Source organism: Chelonia mydas, chromosome 4 (genome assembly GCF_015237465.2).
Source record: "Chelonia mydas isolate rCheMyd1 chromosome 4, rCheMyd1.pri.v2, whole genome shotgun sequence".
In the NCBI taxonomy this organism is placed as follows: domain Eukaryota; kingdom Metazoa; phylum Chordata; order Testudines; family Cheloniidae; genus Chelonia; species Chelonia mydas.
In genome coordinates this window covers 57,104,807-57,130,880 of record NC_057852.1, presented here as the reverse complement: position 1 = coordinate 57,130,880, position 26,074 = coordinate 57,104,807, and the positions used below count along the sequence as shown (strand labels likewise).

Genomic DNA, 26,074 nt, shown 5'->3' with positions numbered 1-26,074 from the left:
AATTGCAGTCTAACCAAAGTATTCTAAATCTGACTCATGAAAGTATTCAGGTATAGAAGGAATATGTCTTTTGAAGGGAACAGTAAGTCAAGGATTTAAATCAAATAAACATTTCCACAACGTATACAAAATATATCCTATGTAATTATCCTGAAGTACATAAATGTTAACCTACTTCTACTAAGCTCATCAGTTTTTGAAAGCCATAATGAAAAATGTTGACTTAACAGGTGTACAATTTCGTAGAACAAACTGCCTTCAGGGGAAATCTGCAGAGGGGTTCATTTTGCAGCATCAGAGCTGACTTGTCATATTAATAGCCTGCACCCGCCTGTGAAAGCCTAAAAATGGAATTGCAGTACTCCATGTTGTACAAAAGGACATTGTGCAAGAGACTGAAAAGCTGCAGTACTGAACAATCATATACACATTTCCAGCAGAAAATATCAAATTCTTCAAAATTATATCAAAATTTAGGTTTTTGAATGACACCCTTTTAGTATTCAGCATTATTTTAATACTTACTTTTCACTTTATTTTTAGACTTTCATTCTGATTTGCAGTACTGTTGCATAATATTTTTAAATCAGTAGACAGAAAATATATTAATAGGCATTAAATACAGTATTTCTCTCGAGGTGGTCACGTAAATGACCTTCATTATGATATCTCTCTCTGTTACATAGGTTGATTTTGTGCACAAACATATTATATTTTAAGCAGATTTTCCTTTTAAGGTTAGCCCATTATGATTTTACTTTTCAATTACTATTTTAGTAGGCTTATTCAAATATCAGATAATTTTCAAGCTGGTTTCATTTAAGGCTGTCGATTAATCGCACTTAACTCACATGATTAACTCAAAAATATTACTCGCGATTAATCGCAGTTTTAATCTCACTGTTTAACAGTAGAATACCAAATGAAATTTATTAAATATTTTGGATGTTTTTCTACATTTTTAAATATACTGATTTCAATTATAACACATAATACAAAGTGTACAGTGCTCACTTTATATTATTATTTTATTACAAGTTTTTGCACTGTAAAAATGATAAACAAAAGAAACAGTATTTTTCAATTCACCTCATTCAAGTACTATAGTGTGATCTCCTTATTGTGAAAGTGCAACTTACAAATGTAGGGGTTTTTTGTTACAGAACTGAACTCAGAAACAAAACAATGTAAAACTTTAGAGCCTACAAGTCCACTCAGTCCTACTTCTTGTTCAGCCACACCAGGAGAAACGAGTTTAAATACATTTACAGGAGATAATGCTGCCCGCTTCTTATTTACAATGTCACCTGAAAGTGAGAACAGGCATTTGCAAGGTTTAAGAATCTGAAGTGCCTTCCAAAATCTGAGAGGGATGAGGTGTGGAGCATGCTTTCAAAAGTCTTAAAAGAGCAACACTCCGATGCAAAAACTACAGAACCCGAACCACCAAAAAAGAAAATCAACCTTCTGCTGGTGGTATCTGACTCAGATGATTAAAATGAACATGCATCAGTCCGCACTGCTTTGGATTGTTATCAAGCAGAACCCATCATCAGCATGGATGCATGTCGTCTGGAATGGGGGTTGAAGCATGAAGGAACATATGAATCTTTAGCACATCTGGCACGTAAATATTTTGCTACACCGGCTACAACAGTGCCATGAGAGAGCCTTTTCTCACTTTCAGATGACATTGTAAACAAGAAGAGGGCAGCATTATCTCCTGCAAATGTAAACAAACTTGTTTTTCTTAGTGACTGGCTGAACAAGAAGTAGGACTGAGTGGACTCATGGGCTCTAAAGTTTTACATTGTTCTGTTTTTGACCACAGTCATTTTTTTGTACATAATTCTACATTTGTGAGTTTAACTTTCATGATAAAGAGATTGCACTACAGGACTTGTATTAGGTGAATCGAAAAATAGTGTTTCTTTTGATTTTTACAGTGCAAATATTTGTAATAAAAAATAAATAGAAAGTGAGCACTGTATGCCCTTTGTAAGTGAAGACTTTGTATTCTGTGTTGTAATTGAAATCAATATATTTGAAAATGTAGAAAACATCCAAAAATATTTAAATAAATGGTATTCTACTATTGTTTAACAGTGCGATTAATTGCGATTAATTTTTTTTAATTGCTTGACAGCCCTAGTTTCATTATATTATCCAGGTTTAATTTGTTTTCTTTCTTTGACATATATTCATGAATGGACTACCCCAAAGTTCCAGTCTTTTTGTCAGAGTTCTGCTGCAGGGATCAGAGTTCTTATAAAACCTTCAGGTGGCATACAGTACTTCTAGGGCTTTAGGTTTTTAATTTACCATTTTATGATGATTTATTTGTTGTCTTACAGCAGCATCTAGCAGCCCCCAGCGAGACTGGGTCCGTGCAGTGCTAGGTGCTGAACAAATGGAAAAGGTCCCTGCCTTTACATGCTAAGTAGACCAGACAGACATAGGGTGTGAGGGAAAACAGAGTCACAGAAGTCTTGCCCAAGGTCAGACAGCCAGTCAGTGGAATAGCGAGGAATAGAACCCAGTTCACCTGAGTCCTAGATTACTGACACCAATATAGAGCTTTTCCTAGCCATGACTAATGGCCTCCTTGATCTAGCTGTTTCCTTTGCCACAGTTGACCATTTCAGTGCTACAGTCAGTTCTCTTGACTCTTCATTTTCTTCATACTTCTCTGACCACTACTTCACCACAATGCCTGAGTGGTTCCTCATCCCTTCGCCACAATCTGCCCATGTTTCCGGCAGTGCTGTTATTGGCCTTTCCTCTTCACCCTCTATACTCTTTTTGTGAATAACCTCATTCACTCCCATATTTCTGTTACCTTTTCTACAGTGATAACTCACAAAACTACCTCTCTCATTTACCCCTCCCCCCCCAGCCATCTTGCCTCTCTGACATCTTCACTGGTATCTCAAACTCAATAAAGTGAAAACTGAACTTGTCCTCTTTTCTCCCAAATGCTTCTCCTTCACAGTTAATGCTTTTATTATGTCTGTTGCACAAACTGACCACCTCAGTATTGGATTTGACTTTTGTCTATTCTTTTGAATCCATGCTCTTGGCAAATCCTGTCATTTCTTTCTCTACCCCTTCTCTGAGCTATCCTCAGTCATGCCATAAAACCTCTTTATATATGTACAGGACATCTGTCACCACAGCTGCTGCAAACTCATCCTCTTCTGATATCATAGAATCATAGAATATCAGGGTTGGAAGGGACCTCAGGAGGTCATCTAGTCCAACCCCCTGCTCAAAGCAGGACCAATCCCCAATCAAATCATCCCAGCCAAGGCTTTGTCAAGCCTGACCTTAAAAACTTCCAAGGAAGGAGATTCTACCACCTCCCTAGGTAACGCATTCCAGTGTTTCACCACCCTCCTAGTGAAAAAGTTTTTCCTAATATCCAACCTAAACCTCCCCCACTGCAACTTGAGACCATTACTCCTTGTCCTGTCCTCTTCTACCACTGAGAATAGTCTAGAACCATCCTCTCTGGAACCACCTCTCAGGTAGTTGAAAGCAGCTATCAAATCCCCCCTCAGTCTTCTCTTCCGCAGACTAAACAATCCCAGTTCCCTCAGCCTCTCCTCATAAGTCATGTGTTCCAGACCCCTAATCATTTTTGTTGCCCTTCGCTGGACTCTCTCCAATTTATCCACGTCCTTCTTGTAGTGTGGGGCCCAAAACTGGACACAGTACTCCAGATGAGGCCTCACCAATGTCGAATAGAGGGGAACGATCACGTCCCTCGATCTGCTCGCTATGCCCCTACTTATACATCCCAAAATGCCATTGCCCTTCTTGGCAACAAGGGCACACTGCTGACTCATATCCAGCTTCTCGTCCACTGTAACCCCTAGGTCCTTTTCCGCAGAACTGCTGCCTAGCCATTCGGTCCCTAGTCTGTAGCTGTGAATTGGGTTCTTCCATCCTAAGTGCAGGACCCTGCACTTATCCTTATTGAACCGCATCAGGTTTCTTTTGGCCCAATCCTCCAATTTGTCTAGGTCCCTCTGAATCCTATCCCTGCCCTCCAGCATATCTACCACTCCTCCCAGTTTAGTATCATTTGCAAATTTGCTGAGAGTGCAATCCACACCATCCTCCAGATCATTTATGAAGATATTGAACAAAACCGGCCCCAGGACCGACCCCTGGGGCACTCCACTTGACACCGGCTGCCAACTAGACATGGAGCCATTGATCACTACTCGTTGAGCCCGACAATCTAGCCAACTTTCTACCCACCTTATAGTGCATTCATCCAGCCCATACTTCTTTAACTTGCTGACAAGAGTACTGTGGGAGACCGTGTCAAAAGCTTTGCTAAAGTCAAGAAACAACATTGCGTCATGCCCCTTCCAGTCTAGTCTGTATAAATGGATGCAACTGAAATAATCTTCTCTTACATCACTCTGACTGTGATACATTAGCACTTTGCTGCTGTCCTCTTTCCTTCCACATCAGATTTAAGCATCTTGTGTTTATTTCAAAAACTCTTCATGATTCTGCCCCGCCGACAATTCTGCTCTTATTTCCTCCTTTTTCCCTACTATCTACAGTTCTCCCAATCTGAAAAACTGAACATCCTTTTGTATCCTTTCCACACCCTCATTTCCATGCCTTCTTCCTTTCTTTTATTCATTGTGAACCAAATATCTACCCTCTCTTCATTCAAATCCATCCTTTGGGCTTAATTCATAACTGCATACAATTGGAGTAATGCATTGGTGAATCAGAACCTTATTTGCAAAGCTTTCAGAAATAATCAACCACATATAAGATGACTGATTAAGCAGTTCAGAGTGTGTTTGTTTTAAAAAAGATTGGACTCTGTTGTGATAGTTTATATTGCATCTGCCCTGTATTGTCTATTTCTAATTTAGATTGTAAACACTTTGGGGCAGGGACTATATCTTTATTTTTGTACAAAGCAGAGCTTTGTACTTATGGGTCTTAAATAACCTGTAATGATGATAAAACTATAGGGGCTCCCCAAAACCTCAACCCCAGTGTATCTGAGACCCATTTTTAAATAAGCAGTTTAATCCTGTTCACAGGACAGGCAAGAAATCCATCTAATGAGTGATGCAAATATTCATCTCCTCATTAAAACTCAGGGTCCTGCTTCCTGTAGCACGGTCTATAGTGGGGTGGTTTCTGTTTGCTTTGGAAGCGTGAGGGAAGATTCTATGATAGGTCACCAAGGTAGCTAGAGAATGGGAAGAGAGATTCTGTGCTTTAACAGGAAACTCAAAATGACTACAGAATGGATGGAAAATAGAATGAATGGGAAATATTTATATATATGGTATTCAAATAACATTCTGTTTTGTTCTTGGTTCATTCAGGGCAGCACAATTACCTATGTGCAGGAAGAAATGACTGTATTATTGATAAGATTCGAAGGAAGAACTGCCCAGCTTGCCGATTACAGAAATGTCTACAAGCTGGAATGAATTTAGGAGGTAAGCATAACATTTATAGTTCTTTATTTTAATTTATTAGGCAAAAATATTTTTAACATGCTTCTTTTTACATACATAGCTGCATAATCTCAAACCTTTCAGGTGGAATTACACTGAGAGAAATGCACAAAAGTTAATAAACCCTACTGTCATTCTAAATCAGTTTTTGGGAGATATGTATTTTATGGCTCAGAACAAGAAAAGTGGGTGTTTGATGATGACAGTAATTTTAGTGGAGTTTCACTAAAGCTAGGAGTATGGAAGCTTCAAGAATTGTTTATGGGATTTTTTGTGATGATGGTGGGGAATGTTCTTGAGATCACTTTAAAACATTGTACACCTTAACAAAAGACAAGTTCTTGCAAAGTGATATCTCTCAACTTTAATGTTAGTGTCCATTCTAGTAAGGATTGAAGTCTGCTGTAGTTTGAATATGCATTTATATTGATAGATTAGTGCTGCCTAATTCATATTCAAATAACAGGACTCAAAACATTTTCTTCATAATATAATTATCACAGATATTCTGAAAATCATGTTGTTGTCATTGTCATCATGGCAAATCCCAAAGGGACTTGGCCTCCTTGCTGATTCAGCACCACCCAGATCAATCTCTGGCTAGGTCCTTAAAATGGTCTGACTGGATATTCAATGTGTGTCCATCACTGGTGATCTTATCACTCTACCGAAGCTGCTGGTGTCCATGTGATCACTGGATGTGTAGTGGCATTCTTTGGTATACATATTTTGGAATTCATTAGTCTTCTATTGCAATATATCCATACAAGACTGCCACTGAAACTGAACCTGTGCTGATGGAGGTGATTGGTGGGTTCTGCTTTCAGCATCCTCATTTCTGATGTTTTCCTGCCACTTGATGTGGAGCAGTTGATGTATATGATGAGAATCGAAAACATCAATCTAGTCTTCTTCAGCCTTTCTCAGTGCCTGAGTTTCACTTCTGTGCAACAGAGATGATATAACGGTAGTACTATAGATCTGCAGCTTCACAGCAACTTTGGTGTCACAGCATCCCAGTAGAGGCAACTGAAGGGCCCAAAACTGCTGCCTTACTAGTGTCTGCATCTTTCGAGCATCCTCCTGTACTGTCTATGACACTGCCCAAATGTTTGACAATAGCCAGCTGCTCAATGTTCTGTCTTGACAGGTTGACACTGAGGTGGTTATAATCAGGAGCTGGAGGCTGCTTGATGGTAATGGCCAGAGACTTTGTTTTATCTGGATTAATAACCAGACCAGTGTGCACTGTTTCTTGTTAAACCAGATCATCCATCAGCTGCAGCGATTCACTGAATATGATTGACATATTTGAAATCTTGAAGCAGTATGGTGTTCAGCTCAGTGGCACGGCAAGAGCTATCCCCTCAATCTTGTCCATCAACCAATCAATGCCAATATCAAACTATGGTGGTGAAAGAATGCAGCCTTGATGAATTCCTGTGGCAATAGGAAACCATGTTGTGTATCTGTGACTCAAACACAGCTTTCCATTCTATTATAGAGCTCTTCTATCAATGGCATTCCTGGGAAGATAGTGTCAAGTTGCATCATAAGATCCTACAAACTTGCTCAATGCACTGAATCAAAGTCCTGACAGAAGTCAATAAAAAGTGGTGCACATGGCTTATTAAATTCAGCAGTATTTTCAAATAGCTGTCTGAAGGTAAAGATCTAATTGGCATTGGAACAATCAGTTTTTCTTCGAATAGTGTCCCCATGGTTGCTCTATTTCAGGTGCGGATGAGCCTCTCAAGCCTTTCATCAGAGATTTTTCCACTAGGAGTGTCTGTTCAGCCCACACATACACCTTATGCCGCCTCCTCTGAGGAAGTGAAAGAGGTGTAACTGAATAATAGGAAGGGGGCAACCTGTACTATTTATCTACAGAAATGGAAGAGATTCTCCCATTGGCTCTGCTCTTCTTACTCAGAGAAATAAACTCAATTTAATTTCTCACCATCTAATTTGAAGGAAAGATGAACCCCAAACACAAACTAAATCAAAGCTGCCTTATGTGTTGGACTTCCAAAGGAACTTATTTTCTAACCAAATAGGTTGTATGTTTTGGACAGGGCCTATAGGAAAACTGCTTTAAATTCTAAATTGTAGTTCCCAGATATTGCTTTGGAGAACAAGGACCTCTCTTCCTAGGATTTGTAAAGAAATTGGCTCTCCTTTGTATCCCTCCTGATCTGCTGATCAGAATGAAAGAACCAAAACTGTTACTTAATAGGAGAACTCAAACTCTTCTTCAGTAGAAGAATTTTTAAAGCACATTACATTTTATGATGTAAAAGTTAGCTACCATCTTACTTCTTTCTTCATCTCTGTAATGGAAAACTTTTTTATAGCAAACAAAATTGACAGAATAATGGAAAATCCAGGGTAGATATTCCACATTTTTCTGCAGTAAATGCAGCGAGTTTTTGCAGAACCTCATGTATTTTGCTGATCTTTTTTGACACCATTGGTCTTTTTTCCCAAAAAATATTTTTTCCTGTATTTACAGTAATACAGACTGTTATGTGTGTATTTTGAGCATGTACATTTTATAGTAAATGTAGTACTTTGATTTATGTTAAAGCACCCATGCTCTGTTTGGCACCTTTTACAAAAATGTATCTAAAACAATGCTTATAAAAACCAACAGATCTTTGCATGAAGACTCATCGAAGTTAGTATAGCTATTTTATCATTTACCTTCTTTTATATGATGAAAACTGTAACATCATCCATTCTCCTTTTATATTCTGATAGTCTTTGGACAATTACTCATCAAGTCACCACATAATGATTTCTTCAGTGAGGTTATTTACTTCATAAGTCTGTCTGATTTTCTGAGAAGGGGCGATAATTAGTAGTTGCTACAAAAGTTAAAGTAGCTAAATGTTAACATAGTCCAACCCTCTCCTTCGCAGATCTCTCTCTCCCCCTCTCCCTGCAACAAGTACTACTTTGAACCTTTTCCGGACCCATTGTTTGTTTGGGGTTGTTTTTTTTTTTTTTTTTTTTTGCTTCTAATGCTGTATGTTAGACTTAATTATTGGAAGAGATTCAGATGAAGCAACTGTGTTAAAAATGTATGCTGGCCCATATTTTAGTCTGCTTTTTTCCAAGATACTGTAGTTAATTTTCAATTAATTATGGGCCAGAAAGATTTAATCAGTTCTGAAGTTTTCTTCCTGAATATACTATGGTACAGGCCCAAAATTCTCTTCTTGCTTGAATCCTATCAGAAAGTTATAAGGTAGGCTGAGGTCTACTGAGATTTGTCCCTTGCAACAACAAGGATTTGATGGTCTTAAAGCTTACTGAAATATTGTTAATATATTTAAGATAAATAGAATTGATTGTCAATTTTCAAATGATTTACCATTCTGGCTGTGGAGACTACAAATCTTATATAAAGAATACATATGTAAGTTAGGCCCTGATCTTGTATTCACTTACATATGGGATTCTGTTACTCTGTTAGGTCTACTTACTGAAATATTCTTAATGTATTCAAGATAATCTGAAAAAAAGATTGGATCAGGTTATTGATAACATGATAAGTCTTTCACTTCTTTGTCTGGATCTAAATTACACTCTGATTTAAAATGATGGTCTGTGTGGTCTCAATTCAGTTCTTAGTGCATAGGTGTTATCCTTTCCCCAAAATTATCATCCTTACAGTTGGCATGAATTGTCACCCTTCATAGAAGTATGATTATAAAGTCCAATGTATATGGAGACTGAACAATTTTTTTTTTTACCCATAGAATAATATCTCCAGGTCATAGTTAAGGCATGCTGAACAAACAGCATAAAAAATATTTGTGCTGCTGGCTTTGTATTAATTCTCTGAATACTTCATTAAGTTTTAACTGGAAAAAAAAAGACATACAGGTATTTATTAGGGCTGATAGGAAAATAGTATTATTTTCTGTGGAAAAATTCAAAAGAAGGCACATTTTCAGTTTTTGGAGAAGGAGAAAAAGAAATGGGGGGGAGAACTGAAACTTTTTAAAGTTGAAAACCAAGAAAAGTTTCAGGTTTCTATTTTTTGTTGAAAAATTTCTCCCAAAATGAAAAATATCTGCAAACATTTCATTTTGATCAAAAAGCCTGTATATTTCCATCATATAGTATATGAGTTGATCCCACCACAAACTTATACCTAAAGTTAGTCTGCATATTAGTGCCCACCATTACACATGGAGTGTTCTCTCAAGGGAAGTGGTAAAAACCCCATTATGCATTTAAAACTTTAGACTTCACAAAACACTAGGAAATCTAGTTCCTGTAGAGGGAACAATCCTGCATTAGCAAGGAGATGGACTAGTTAGCCATCTACATCTTTTCCATCTTTAAATTCCATAATCCCGCCTAAATGTTTCATAAGAGTTGTCTGCTTTTTCCAAGTCCTAAACTATACAATATGGAATTAACTCTCTCTGTGTGTGTGTGTGTGTGTGTGTGTGTCAGAGAGAGAGAATTACCTCTAATTTGAGCCTTTTTTCATTAAACAAAACTTTCATAGCTATTCCAAAGTATTAGTGGTTTAATTTGAACATGCAAATTAATCTGATTTAGCATAACTATATGTTAGAATGGAAAAAGTTACAGAAACTAAATATGCAGTCAGTTTTTTGCCCTTATGTAATGTACAGTTTTAAATTTAACAAAAATGTACCTGAGCATGTTACCAAATACTTTTTCACCTGAATTATGAACACCTTAGTTTTGTCATTTATATTTGGATTTATTTAGGTAATTTAATTTTCAATGACTCTATCTTTTATTTCCAAACTGAAATGAAAAATTTACTAGAATCAGGTTTATCCCTATTTTCCAAATGCAAATTAGTCTAATTTGCAAAAGAAGACACAAGAAGATTGCATGGTTTAAAAAAAGCAACAACCTTATGTTCCATGAGAAAGTTGTATTTTGTTAAATTTTAGGCTGTTTTGTTGTTTTTAACATCTACCAATTTTCAGATGCTCGTTAGTTGTGCTTCACATGATGTGTATATTACTTTACCTGTTTTAGCTCAGTAAACACATTCAGGTTTCACAGAAATCAAACAAGTTACGGTGTTTAATTTTAAAATCTGAGACATTTCTCTTGACAAAAAAAGAAATAAGAAAATCAATGATCATGTTCATTCAATGTTGTCATTTGGGAGGGCATGTTCAGTTTGTAATGTAATTTTGAATCTTTGTAGCCTGCAACCATACTACCTTGTGCTGTGATCTTGTCAGATCTCATAAAGAGAGACCATCTCTTGGATGATATGTAAACTAAATTCTTTGGTCCTTTTCCTATGCTTGCCCTTCTTATTTCATCATCAGCAAAAACAATAATAATAATAATTGTACAAACCTTTAGAAGGCACGTTTTGCCAGTCAAAATCTTCTCCCCTGGATCTTGTTTACATTGCTAGAACCACTTTTCCTGCTACTTCACTTTCTGGTGTACTCCATGTGAGTAGATGCTCTTCCTCCCCAAATCATTCTGACACTCTACTTCCTCAAATGGCAGGAATTCAGGCATCCAGAACTTGATTACCTAGAAAGGTATAACCATATTTGTATCTATTTACTATGCATATTTGTGGTGATTTAGCTCTTCTAGAAGAGACAACAGAAGATAATTACAAACACATTTACCTACTGGAGCTGTTAAGAAGGTATTTAGAGAGTGATGGCAGCAATTCAAGATTTTGGGGAAATGCTGACATCTGACCTTTAACTGATGAGCAAATTATCCATTTTTAAAATAATTTTGAGGAAACTATCTTCTGCACTTTACATTTTCTTTCTCTAGTTTTATTTGACTTATTGCAGCACAGGAAAATACATTACAATACTATATAAACCAAAAGTATAAATATAATATGTTAAAGCATACATACCAATGTTTATGTGACCTATCAAAACTCCATTAACTGCTATCTGTCAGTAATGACATAAAAACCCTCGTAAAGACTCAGTTTCATGAGACAAAAGATAATCTTTTTATATCTTGCTATCAGTCTCGTAACTGTATAAACTAATCCATGCCCTCCTCCTCCATCTATGAGGTTGCTCTTTTGGGGAAACTAAGGTACTAGAAACTCCAAAAGAGCCCTTTGCTCTTTTTCCTGAGAGAGAGCTCTTACTGCCGCTTTGGGTTTTGCACAATTTAAATTGATCTAAATAGTGCAGTGGCTCCTTCTACTAATGTCACAACCAAAATGTATTGTTCATACATTGTTTCTTAGCAGTGTATGTGCATTATTTCAAGTTGTGTTAACTTTCATTTTTTTAACCCAAATTACTGTAATGCAATGATTTTTCAAGTTACTGTATTCTTGCCACAAGGAAGAGCTGTAGAGTACACTGGTAAATAGGAGTGGATGGTAAACATTAGAATTGTAGTTGACTAATTTATGGCAATCTAGTACTTGGGTTTTGCTTCTAGTTCTAGTATTTGATGAACATGTGTAATGATGTATTTAATATACAATGCAAAACTCCAAAAACACTAAATGTGACACATAATTTATGAATGAATAAATAAATAGTAATAGATTAATTATATGAATATCTGAACAAGAATGATTAAGCCTGGCTTTCAGGAAAGATAACATTTTCTTTCTCGGACAGTTATTTTTAAATTCTTTGCATATTAGATTGCCATTTTAAAATGTAGTCAATGCATCTCTCTTGGTATTGATGAAAGTTCGCAGAAAGACACTTCATATACTAAAAATATTAGCACATTTGCAATGTGTCTGTTTTGCTGTTTTTTCCAAGATATCGTATTTGGGCAGAATCTTCAGACTTCTAGCCAATTCTTATTAAGCTTTTTTGGATAAAGCTTTTTAATTTTTATTTTACCAGGAAACTACTAATTGGCAGTTGGTAAAAGTTGTTCCCTCACAGAGTAGTATCCTATGAAGCTGTTATTTGTCAATTAATCATCACTTTGACGATTGCTAAAATGTAAGCAAATGCATTAGACTTTTTTTCTGACAACCTAAATATTCCTGTAAAAGTGTCTTTGGAAATAGGAAAAGGAGTACTTGTGGCACCTTAGAGACTAACCAATTTATTTGAGCATGAGCTTTCGTGAGCTATATCAGATGCATACCGATGAAGTGAGCTGTAGCTCACGAAAGCTCATGCTCAGATAAATTGGTTAGTCTCTAAGGTGCCACAAGTACTCCTTTTCTTTTTGCGAATACAGACTAACACGGCTGTTACTCTGAAACCTGTCATTTGGAAATAGGCTTTTTTTACACTGTAGCATCAGTTGCAAACAACTCCCCAACATTAAGATCTGTATATCTAATACCTGGCTATATCTAATACATGAATTCAAAATAAGTTACCTTCAGTGTGGCCATTTGTTATGGTGACCAGATGTACCAATTTTGGGGTCTTTTTCTTATATAAGCTCCTATTACCTCCCCAGCCCTGTCCCGATTTTTCATACTTGCTGTCTGGTCACCCTACCATTTGTTTTCCTTTTTTAATTTAAGCTGTGGTTTAGTACGACTTAGTGCACTGACTATATATATTTTAACTTCCAACTGAGGGCCAAATACTATCTCCCATGCCAATTCTGAGTAAAAAAGAGGGGAAAAGGAAGTAGTTTTATAAATATTGTTCTATCAATATATCTACTTACAGAATTTTTTTAAACCTAAAAATGGAGGTCTGCAAAAATTTTCCCTTGGAATGTTCAGGTATAAAATAATGTGTATTGGAAGTAAATCATAACTGTCCATAAACAACACTATCACAGTCATGAGGGACCTATGTGGTGTTTGAGGGGGAACAGAATCTGGACCTTTGCAAGAACATCATCACTTATACTGCATCTTGTGGCTGTAAAAGCAGCTGACAGAACTCTAGAAGCTGCCTATACAGCGGTTTTGGTCAATGGATCTGTATATTGCTGGTTTACTGACCCCAGATCTCTCTGCCTTCCCCACAGGCAGGCTGACACTGAACAATAATGCAGGGAATGAAGATTTCTGCCTCTCACTGTACCATGGAACTCTTATCAGTTCTTTTGATTTTTCAGGCACTGTAACAGGAGGCAGGATTTCCCCCAAGTACACAGTGGTTCTGTATCAGCTTGAGAAAGTATGAAAATTTAGTTAAAGAAAGAGAAATATAGTAATAAACTAGAACTGCTAGTCAAACAAAATATCTAAAAACTAGGACACCTCTTATTTAACTACAGAGTCCAGAGTAACTAGAAACCAAGACAACACCAATTATTTAATTACAGAATTGTTTAACCACAGTTCCAGAGTGTGTATCCAGTAATATTCATTTAACAATCACTGTTGGCAACTCCACTGTTATCCTAATGATTTGGGCTCACAGCATTGGTATAATTTTCTACTCCTCTCCTTCCTTCTCTCATGCTGAAGCTGTGCCTTAATTCTACTACTTCTTTACTTCCCTTTTTTTTTTTTTTTAACATATACTCCACTTTTTCTTTTCCTCCCCTTTTTTTCCCCTATGGCTTTTCTCTCTGTGTTCTTTTCACTCTGTCTTGTATTTCACCTTCTCTTTCCTTAAATCTTTTTCTAAAGTAGAGCAGCATGCCTTTCCCCTTCATTCTGTATTTCTTCTCTCTTCCCTATGTCCTCGTTATTTTTTGTATCCTACTCTCAATCTTTCACCTGTTCTGTAGTCTTTTCCATCTTGTTTTCCCCTTTCTTTGGTCCCTCTCCTGATAAGTTCTCCTCTTCTCCATATGCACACACTACACTGCTCTGTAGTCTCTCCCTTTTCCTTATCCCAATTGCCTGCTTCTCCGGTAAATCCCCCTAAGTTTCTTGTGGCAGTAAATCTGGTTGGTTTGTTGATTATGTAAGTCAGGCAGTTGTTTAAGAAGTCTAATAAGCACTATTAAGTGGGGCTATACGAAGAGAGTCTGACACCTGTGGCAGTGTGTTGCTGTAAAGCTGTTTACGCCTCCCTCTCCTTTTTCCAAAAAGACTGTGATGGTGCATTACTGTTGACTAAAACGTTTTTTTGCAGGATTTGGGTGAGGCTAAGATCCTCCTAGCCATGGTTAGCTTAGTCCTTGTATTCCAGCAGAATTTAAGCTAAGATAAATGGAGCTCTAACTTTGGCAGCGTTAACTAGTCATTAGCTGTGCAAACAGTAATTAGTTTGTGATGGGCAGCAACCAAGCTGTTCTCTAAATACATCACTTATGTAAAAATTCTCCTTCCCTTGTCCAAGGGGAACATGGCTTGTTACAGGTACTTCTGCATTTGATATTAAGCGTATATTGTAACTACAGTTTTCTTTAGAAAACGTTATTTTTGTGGTTATTTAAGGCAAAAAGCAGGGGAAAGGGGGAAAATTACAAGGGATCCACATCTAATATACTCTTAGATGTGTCTCAGCATGAAAAGAAAAAAGTAATCTATAGATCTGTAGACTAAAGAAATACAGCAAAACAAAATACTATACCATTGTAACACAACCAATTTAATCATTAATACTGTCCAATATTTGTGTATGGTATTATCCAATAGTAGTAGCATGCTATTTTTCAGCATTTGTGTCTCACTGTTATATGATAAGTCAGTGGTGAAAATGAAAATTACTAATTTCAAGCATATATAAGAGTTCATTAGAATTCATATTACATAAATTAACATTCAACAATATGAAATACAACCTGTCTATCACCAAAATTATACTAAGTGCTTTACAGATCATAAGAAAACAAAACCCTAGCCCTCAAACTTTCAAGGCCCCGTTTTTCACCTACATTCCACAGGTCCAAAAGAGAGAGGCTGATACCTGGGTACCAGCTCCCTGTTCAGTGCTGGCCTTCCAAACAATCATTTTAGGAAAAAGCAGGTTTAATACAATGTTTCTATTTTCCTTCTTCCCCAGAGCTTGCATAGGGATTCTGTATCTCATTTCCAGGCAGATGTTGATACTTAATTTAAGGATCTTTAGGATTAAGTCCTCTGTATATCCTCCAACTCATCAGGCTCCCTTACTTTAAGGATTCTCACATCTAGATTCAAAGTCTTCACATGGTTTTACAAATTCTCCAAACATCTCTCTTAGGGTATGTCTACGCTACGAAATTAGGTTGATTTTATAGAAGTCGATTTTTAGAAATCGATTTTATACAGTCAATTGTGTATGTCCCCACTAAGAGCATTAAGTCCATGGAGTGTGTCCTCAATACCGTGGCTAGCATCAACTTACAGAGCGGTGCACTGTGGGTAGCTATCCCACAGTTCCCGCAGTCTCCACTGCCCATTGGAATTCTGGGTTAAGCTCCCAATGCCTGATGGGGCAAAAACATTGTTGCGGGTGGGTTTGGGTACGTGTCGTCAGTCGCCCCTCCCTTCCTTCCTCCTTCCATGAAAGCGACAGCAGACAATCATTTTATGCCTTTTTTCCTGGGTTACCCATGCAGACACCATACCATGGCAAGCATGGAGCCCGCTTAGCTCACCGCTGCTGTTGTGAGCGTTGTAAACACCTTGCACATTATCCTGGAGTGTGTGCAGAACCGGGCTAAGAGACGCCAGCACAAGGATGATTGTGATGAGGACATGGACACAGATGTTCCTGAAAACACGGACTGTGGCAATTGGGACATCATGGTGGTAGTGCGACTGGTTGATACAGTGAAACGCCAATTATGGGCCTGGCAAAAACAAGCATTGACTGGTGGGACCATATAGTGTTGCAGGTATGGGATGATTCACAGTGGCTGCGAAACTTTCGCATGCGTAAGGCCACTTTCCTTGAACTTTGTGAGGTGCTTCCCCCCGCCCTGAAGGGAAGAAATACCAAGATAAGAGCTGCCCTGACAACTGAGAAGTGAGTGGTGATAGCCCTGTAGAAGCTTGCAATGCCTGACTGCTACCGGTCAGTCGGGAATCAATTTGGAGTGGGAAAGTCCACTGTGGGGACTGCTGTGATCCAAGTAGCCAGTGCAATCACTGACGTTCTGCTATCAAGGGTAGAGACTCTGGAAAATGTGCAGGTCATACTGGATGGCTTTGCTGTAATGGGGTTCCCTAACTGTGGTGGGATGATAGACGGAATGCATATCCCTATCTTGGCACCGGACCACCTTGCCAACCAATACGTAAACCGCAAGGGGTACTTCTCAATGGTGCTGCAAGCACTGGTGGATCACAAGGGATGTTTCACCGACATCAACATGGGATGGTTGGGAAAGGTGCATGACGCTCGCATCTTTAGGAACTCTGGGCTGTTCGAGCAGCTGCAAGAAGGGACTTACTTCCCAGACCAGAAGATTACCGTTGGGGATGTTGAAATGCCAATAGTTATCCTTGGGGACCCAGCCTACCCCTTGCTCCCATGGCTCATGAAGCCGTACACAGGCAGCCTGGACAGTAGTAAGGAGCAGTTCAGCTGTAGGTTGAGCAAGTGCAGAATGATGGTAGAATGTGCCTTTGGACGTTTAAAAGCTCACTGGCACTGTTTGCTGACTAGGTTAGACCTTAGCACAACCAACACTCCCGTTGTTATTGCTGCTTGCTGGGTGCTCCACAATATCTGTGAGAGTAAGGGGGAGACGTTTATGGCGGGATGGGAGGTTGAGGCAAATCACCTGGCAGCCAATTTTGAACAGCCAGACACCAGGGTGATTAGAAGAGCACAGCTAGGCACGCTGCACATCAGAGAGGCTTTGAAAACCAGTTTCATGACTGGCTAGGCTACGGTGTGACAGTTGTGTGTGTTTCTCCTTGCTGCAAACCCGTCCCCTTTGTTGATTTTAATTCCCTATAAGCCAACCACCCTCCCCCTTCGATCACAGCTGGCAAAGGAAATAAAGTAACTATTGTTTTGAAACCATGCATTCTTTCTTTCTTAATTAAAAAAAAAAGTGAGATAACTGACAAGGTAGCCCAGGTGGAGTGGGGTGCGGGGAAGGACAAGGCCACATTGCTTATTGTAGCCACACTACAAATCAAAGCTGTTTGAATGACAGCCTTCTGTTGCTTGGGCCATCCACTGGAATGGAGCGGCTGGGTGCCCGGAGCCTCTCCGCCCCCTGCGTTCTTGGGCGTCTGGGTGAGGAAGATATGGAACTTGGGGAGGAGGGCAGGCAGTTATACAGTGGATGCAGTGAAGGGTCTGTGCTCTTGTTGACTTTCCTACAGCTCCAACAGATGCTTCATCATGTCCGTTTGCTCTCCCATTAACCTCAGCATCGCCTCCTGCCTCTGCTCTGCACGCTCACTTAATGATTTCGTGGTGTCTGCCGCTGAATGCCTCCATGCATTAAGCTGTGCCCTATCAGTGTGGGAGGACTGCATGAGCTCAGAAAACATGTCATTGCGAGTGCGTTTTTTTCACCTTCTAATCTGCAATAACCTCAGGGATGGAGATGATAGGGGGAGCATAGAAACATTTGCACCTGGGGAGAGAGAGAAAAAGGGAGACTAAAATTTAAGATGATACATTTCTGAGAACAAAAGGGAGACTCTTTCACAGTGAATCAAGCAATTCACAGCAGACGGCACATGTGCTTTAGGTACAAGGTCACATTTTGCCTTTTATATTGAGCACCTGCCGATATGGTGACACATCACAAATGGCTGGGCAACAGAATTCAGTTTCCAGGCAGCTATGGCAAGCCTTTTGGTACACGGGGTTGGCTTCTTACGCCTTCATAACACGTGAGAATGGTTTCAAACTGTAGCGCCATCCTTTCCCAAAGCAAGCAATGCCAGTTGGGTTTAACATTTAAAAGGAAGGGCTGCGGTTTTCATGTGGATGTGCAGCACACACCTCCCCTCACCCCACTGTGTGGCTATTCTCTGGCATGATCCCTTCACCCCTACCCGCACTGCATGGCTATTCTCTGGGATGATCCATTCACCCCTCCCCCCACCGCGTGGCTATTCTCTGGGATGATCCCTTTTAGCCAAGCGCAAACAACCCAGCATGAACGGGGTTCTTTTACTGTTTCCTTACAAAAATTCTCCTATTTCAACCAGGTGGCCATGAATGATATCACTCTCCTGAGGCTAACACAGAAAGATAAAGACCAAATGTTGCTTGAAGGCGACCAAAACCCAGGACCATTCGCTGCCATGCTTTGTGCTGAAGTGATTCCAGACTACATGCTACTGGCTTGGCATGGTAAAGTGTCCTACCATGGAGGACAAAATAAGCCCTCCTCAGAAACCTTCTGCAAAGGCTTTCAGAGTACCTCCAGGAGAGCTTCATGGCGATGTTCCTGGAGGATTCCACTCCATCCCCAGACATGTTAACAGACTTTTCCAGTAGCTGTACTGGCCGCAAATGCACCCCAATTCTTCAGGGCAAATCAAACATTAAACACTATTGCTTTTAAACCCTGTACTGTAGTTACAAATGTGCACTTACCAGAGGTGCCCTCTCCGGCTTCAGGGTCGGGGATCCTGCCTTGGGAGGGTATTGATTGGCTCCAGGGTGATGAAAAGATCCTGGCTGCCGGGAAGAACAGATTCACCACTTGCCTGCTGCGCATTCTCCTCCTCCTCTTCCTCATCCACAAAATCCTCCTCCCTGTTGTGTGAGACTCTCCCCTTGCAGGTGTCCACAGACAGTGGTGGGGTAGTGGTAGGGTCCCCCCCTAGAATGCCATGCAGCTGATCATAGAAGAGGCATGTATGGGGCTCTGACTCAGAGCAACCGTTTGCCTCCTGTGTCTTTTGGTAGGCTTGCCTCAGCTCCTTAACTTTCACGAGGCACTGCTGCATGTCCCTGTTGTAGCCTCTCTCCACCATGCCCTGTGTGATTTTGGCATATATATTAGCATTTCTTCTTTTGATCGGAGTTCGGCCTGCACAGATTCTTCTCCCAGCAGTCAGATCCGGTGTCTCCCTTTCAGTTCATGCTGGAGCTCGTTTGCGATTCTGGGGAGACTGCATGGTCACCTGTGCTGCTGAGCTCGCCACGCTGACCAAACAGGAAAAGAAATTCAAAATTTCCCCAGGGCTTTTTCTGTGTACCTAGCTAGTGCATTGGAGTTCAAAGTGCTGTCCAGAGCGGTAGCACTGGAGCACTCTGGGATAGCTCCCGGAAGCCAATACTGTCGACTTGCGTCCACACTTACCCAAATTCGACCCAGCAAGGTCGATTTTAGCACTACTCCCCTCGCCCGGGAGGAGTACAGAAGGCGATTTTAAGAGCCCTTTAGGTCAACAGAACGGAGTTGGTTGTGTAGACACATTCATTTTAAAATCGACCTATGTGGCTAAATTCGACCTAACCCAATAGTGTAGACCAGGGCTTAGGATAGTGGGCTTAGTCCTGCTCCTACTGAATTCAGCTGAAGTTTTATCATTGACTTCCATCAGATCAGGATTGGTCCTATTGATTTTAACCAGGCTCTCATTTAGTTTTATTTATTTCTCCATTGTAAATACATTAGTGGTAGTACCAGTAGATTATCTCCGTTTTAGTTTTATGTAAGTGGACATCCATTTTAGCTGAACATGTAACAAGTAGGGATGACTTTTCTGATATGATCTCTACCATGTTTCTCCACTTCAGAGAGGACTAGTATTGCAGAATATAAATGTTATTGTGTACTGCAGCAATACTTCTGCATATTATCCTCTTTTTCAACAAGAGCTGTGGATTCCTGTTGCTGTAGTGCTGTCTGTAGCTTAGAAAAGTCAACATTATATGATTTTCCACGTCTTCCCCTCGTATTTTATTTTATATTTTGCATTCTGGTGCCTAAGAATATTAGACATCTACAAATACTGATCTAACAAAAAACCTTTGTAAAACATTCAAGATGTTAAAGCCAGAGCCGTTTGCAAGGCATCTTTCACCACACTTCCCCTTTCTTAATCTGTTTCAGAAAGCCTTAAGAATATAAGAATTTAGGAACTGCGGTACAGGATCAGAATTATGAAAATCTTGTCCTAACCCTTAATAGTTAGAGATTGGCTTAAGCCCTAGAACATGAGGTTTTACGTCCTTTCCAAAACTTTTTTTTTGCATAGACTATTATAGCTTTTGATATTCCTATTATTCACATAAGTGTCCAATCACTCTTAGAATACAGATGCTGAATTTCTTGATATGAATTACGCACATGTTTCTAAAGAAAATAATTATAGGATTTGAGCTTTTGATTAGCAGTTATCTTTATTCAGAATTCCTGCTGATCTGCCTTGTGGCTATGTTAAGTTTTATGACATTGTGGGGTACAGGAAGGAGCTATGAAGTATATTTTCTCTCCAATATTGAGTTGTCTTTATTAGCTTTACATTTGGTAATCCAATTAAAGAAGAAGTGTGAAACACACCTTAAAAAAAATTAAGATCAGCGCAGTTACTTCTCAGAGGTTCTCAGAATCTTCTGTAGTTGGCTGCTGGTTTCTGTGGGAATTACCAAACCAGTTGAGCTAGAGTCCTGGCATGAAGCCAAATGAAAAACACAGTTATTTTCACTGTAAACATGACTATAAAGCAGTAATATTTTTCTCAGATTCGTTTTGATGGTATAATGGAAGAAAATGAAATTGAAACACACTTTTTGTGAGATTGTCATGGAAGAAAACGAAAAATAAACACAAAAATACATGGAGAGGAAAATCAGAGGATTTATATCTTGGTTAAATGGGCTGCCAGTTTAGCAAAGCTGCTAGATTTTTGTGGGAACTACCAAACCAGTTCAGTTAGCATTCTGGCATGATCCCAGGTGAAAATATAGTTTCTGCTTCTGCACACATGAAAGACGCATAAAATTCTTGTTCTTAGACTCATTGTGCTAATGGAAATAAAACATGGAGTTGAAAAACATAAATGAATAATAAAAATAAGCAGTGATATTTGATCCTTTTTTATTCCTTCAGGCCTATTTTTAACATTTTTCAGTGATGCATGTCACTGTTAACTCAAGTATCAAGTATTTTGCTGAACGTGGACATCCTAGCTCTGCTCTTGGGATACATTTGGTTGCAAAAAGTGCTAGTTCAGCTTTGGCTTGCTAAAATAACTTAATAGTCATAGTGATCCCACCTCTATGTGCAGTACTGTACATATAACTGCATTCAACAGGGAGCAAATCAATTTTCACTTACTTTACAGTAAGTTTAATAAGCTTGTGAACATTGCCAGTTTGAAACTCATTGTTTATTGGGAGTGGGGAAAAGATTAAGTATATTTACCAAAGCGTAAGATCAGCTGCTGCTTTATAGGGGCTCCTACTGGATACCAAATTATTTCATTCAGAGGCACGTAGGGAACGAAGTTCAAAGAGGGGCTGTGTGCCCCCAGTAGGCATGCCTCTGAGTAAAACGAGTAGGGTTTATTCTAATGGATGTCCTCTAGCTGGCTGACAAAAGTGCTAAAGGTGCTGCTGCTCTTTGGCGCCTGCTACAACGTTAGCCACAGAACATTATTTTTACATTTAATGTACCTCATATTTTATATTATTTTTATGTTATTTGATCAGGTCTGGGATTGTTAGACTAGCGGATGGGATTCATGGAGCATTTAATCATCACAGTTCTCAACTGGGCAGTGGCATTTTATTTTTATTTGCACTGGGTGCGTGTAGTTTAACAAAGTTTTGGATCAGGTGCATATGTATACCTTTTCAAAAAGAAATTAGAAAATGTATTATGGTTAAGATTTAAAAAAAAGAAAAAGAAGCAGGTAGTAACACTAAAATGGAGCAGTAACTATAATCTGTTAAACAGTACTGTAGAGCTGCTTGAAATGTAGGAGTAGGAGCATCTTTTATGGTAAAGTGAAGATATGGTAAATTAAGAGAAAATATGAATATTTTTCAGAATAGAAAAATCACTGATACGGTGAATTAAACACTAGTGAGCAATACATAAATAAGGCTGTTTTTAGAAAACTTGTCTCCCATTTTACTTTTTTCCATTTTTTTCTTCATAAATGTTTGATCAGATTATTACAATTACTTTTGAAAAATCTAATTTGGTGATAGTCCCAGACTGACATGCTAATGTCACCACATCCATAGAGGTACATTACTAGTGTACTAAAGGATTTACTGCTCCAGTTGTACTTCCACTCAGAGGCATTGGGCCTAAATGATTTGACTAAGTTTTTGCACTTCATAAAGTTTCCCGATCTATTATACATGTGGCTGCTTGAATAATTGAATTTTAAATTATGACAGGCAGCTTTTGATTAATACTGATACATAGTTAGTTACATTTTTTATCCTTTTATAAAAATTTCCCTCTGGTTTGCACACCTGTGGGCGTCTCATGGTTATGTTAACACTGCAGTTTCTGCATAACATCCCGAAGATTGCAGCTCCAGTAGGCATATCCATGTGATTGCAGCAAGGTACAGCCATGCTAGCTTTAATCTAGATGCAGTGGTGTGGGCTCCAGTGCATGCTGTACAAGCCTGTCCAGAACCCTGGGTATGTACTTATGTTGCTAGTCTGTGCCGCCGTGTCTTCACTGCTGTTTTAACGTGCTGAAAGTTAGTGCGGGTTTGCCTACCCAAGCTGCAGCTGCACGTCCGATTGCTGTGTAGACAGACCTACAGAGAAGTAAGTAAGGACTAAAAGTACAAAGATATTCTACAGAATAAAACAATGGGATGCAACATTTTTATGGAGCAGAGTGTATGGATGTTTTGCAATGGTCACATGAATGGAGCTGAACATGCACTTGCTACTGGGTATAGTGCTCACTGTTGAACTTGTGACTAATCCTATTGACTTCAATAAAACTACTCTCAGGACTAGATCTAACAGTAGGGTTGGGCCCAGTTTCTTGAAGGCCTTGCATTTTATATTATTTTATTACCATAGTGCCTAGGAGGCACAGTCATCATGACCCAGGTCCCCATTGTGCTAGGCACTGTGCAAACACAAAACATAAAGATGATCTGTGCCCCAAAGAGCTTGCAATCTAAATACAAGACGAGCGACAACAGATGGTTACAGACAGACAGGTGAGTACAAAAAAATAAATAGTATTGGTCAGCATGATAGTGGTCTAAGCATACCAGCAGCCTGTTTTTGTAGCCATCATGGAAAAAGAGTTTTAAGGAGGTTTTTGAAGGAGAATAATGAAGTGGCTTTGTAGATGTTTATGGAGAACTCCTTTCAAGTATGAGGGACAGCATGGAAGAAAGCACAAAAGTTCTTGTTTTGAAATTTAACAAATGAGTGATATAGGCTGGCATCATGGGCTGATCGGAAGCAGGAATCAGTATATCGATAGTGAATAAGAGATGATAGTTAAGGTAGGGATAGGCACAGAAGAGTCTTGAAAGTGAATGTTACAACACAAACATCTTACGTTTGATGTGATAAAGAAGGGGGAGCCAGTGGAAGGAGGCAATGACAGAGGTAACATGCTCAAAGCAGTGGGCTAGGATAATGATCTTAGTAGCAGCATTTTTAATGGCTCTGCAGGGTGAGATTGCATTTGTCAAGGCCAGAGAAAAGGTGTGAGATGGTGAGAACTTAGAGAAGAGTTTTAGCTCTGTGGATGGGTAGGAAAGGTCGTATCTTAGGGATGTTATGTGGAAAGAATTGCCAATATTTAGTCAGATCCTATTTCTTTTGATCTTATTATTCCTTTGTTTCAGTTTTCTATCTTCATCACGTATTCTGTTTTAAAATAATGTGTACAGTATCTCAGTGCAGTCCATCCTGATGTTAAGGGAAGTGTATTGGAGTGTTTTCAGCTACAAGTGCAGTGCCTTTGACAGTCTTTCAATTGTCAGTTTATTATGGTGGTTTGTTTTTTGTTGTGTTTACCTGGAGACAGAGTTCTCTGGCCTATGTCAGACAGGAGGTCAGACACTAGATTATCATAATGGTCCCTTTGGCCCTGAAATCTATGAACCTCTATCTCCAAGTTCTATAGCAGGCAAAGAGATTGAATTCACTGTAGTGTAGGGCTAAACATTGGCCTCTACCGTCCCTTCCCATCTTAAAGCCTATGAGAGTGAGCGAAGAGGAGGATCTCTGCACTTAGCTGATCCCCAGTCATGTCAGGGTTGCACTTTTGCACCTCCCCCCCAAATAAACTGTGGGCTCATCTCCCTAATTTGGGAAATATCCTAGATTCTAAGGCAGTGGTGGGCAATCTGATTGTGGGCTGTGAGACGTTTTGCTGATGTTGGCCGTCCGCTGGCGTGGCCCGCCACAGCTCCCAGAGGTTGCGGTTCACTGTTCCCGGCCAATGGGAGCTGCAGGGACTTTTGTAGTCGGCTCACTCCTGGGCATCTAGGGACCAGTTGGATGCTTCAGGCTGACATACTAACCTCCAGATACGAAGTAGGATGCATGGGTTGTGGAGTCCAACACAACACCACATATGGAAATTGTGGCTTTTAAAAAATAAATGTTTGGCCCAGATGTGCCAGGACCGCCCCCCCTTATCCTCCCCCCACCAGACCATCATGGAATTTTGGAGGTTTGAGGAATGTTCCTACAAAAGGTAGGAATGATGGGGAAAGACTCCCACTTAGTTTGTAAAATAACTTTTTTTCAGGTCTGGGCTTTTATCAAAATAAAATGTTCTGATCGACCAGAAACAAACAAACAAAAAAAGCGAATTTCATTTTGTGGGAAATTTCCAGGTTGGTTTTTCTTTTGTTCCACTGCCTTGACAATTCAGAAGAGATGCTTTCCTGCTGCTCATGTGGGGAAAAGGTGCTTTTTATGCTCTTTCACCTCTCCCCACTTCTTGGATATCTACACAGTAATGGCATTTCATCATTAATACAGAAGCTGTTGACAGAATCAATTCATGATCCACTGCAAGTTGGGAGATTCATCTAAGTTCTCCCTTGAGAGCCACCCCTCCCCCCCAATATTGAACTTATTGATTTAACAGACCTTTTAACAGGAATCACAGTCTATACAATGTAATATGTTGACATAATCTGGATCTTTTATTCTCTATGCTTAGATAATGCGGTAATATATGCTCTGGAAATTCCTAAGGTAGAAGTTTGATTAATTTTACTTCACTCTGAGCCAAATCCTGTACCCTGTGAAAGTCCAAGTAATGAAGAAAATGAGGTTTCTGCAGCAGATGGAGGGAGAAAGGAATCTCCCTCTCTTACCCTGCAGTGAACCACCAGCAGAGCTATTCTGCAGTCTTGCAGCTGGTGGAGCTTTGTGGTAGTTGTTCCCCTGTGCAAGGGATGGGGAAATGTAGCTGATTGTTCCTCATATTTACAGAACTGTCAGCCTCTTTACATTATGTAAATGGAGAATACGGAGCACTGCTCTCTGCAACCTGCATCCTTTCATAGTGGAAACATGTTGCTGTTGCTATCTTCCGACTGAGAATATGTACCAGAGGAGAGTAGGAAGGACAGGATTTGCTGTTTAAAAATGAAATTTCAGTATGGTCAAGGTCACTCTAATAAAGCAGTACTATAACTGAAATATGTAAAAATTGCCTTAACGGCAGGAAGTGGGGAGAAGTGAATTAACAGCAGAGAGAGAGAAGTTCTACACTTCTCAGGCTCAGGATTTTTTGTTTAACTGGCTATATATAGTCATAGTGTAATTTCAAAAGTAGCCAGAAGAGAAGACTGAGTCGTG

The 26,074-nt window shown here is 39.4% G+C and overlaps 1 protein-coding gene across 12 annotated transcripts in view; it reads left to right on the top strand.

Moving 5' to 3' along the window:
* Window positions 1-26,074, top strand: part of NR3C2 (nuclear receptor subfamily 3 group C member 2) — a 268,073-nt gene that overhangs the window by 201,466 nt on the left and 40,533 nt on the right. For all 12 annotated transcript variants that reach the window (XM_043545794.1, XM_027818092.3, XM_037897371.2 and 9 more), the window contains one exon: window positions 5,370-5,486. In XM_043545794.1, the coding sequence (XP_043401729.1) occupies window positions 5,370-5,486 (117 nt within the window). The remainder of the gene's footprint in view (window positions 1-5,369; window positions 5,487-26,074) is intronic.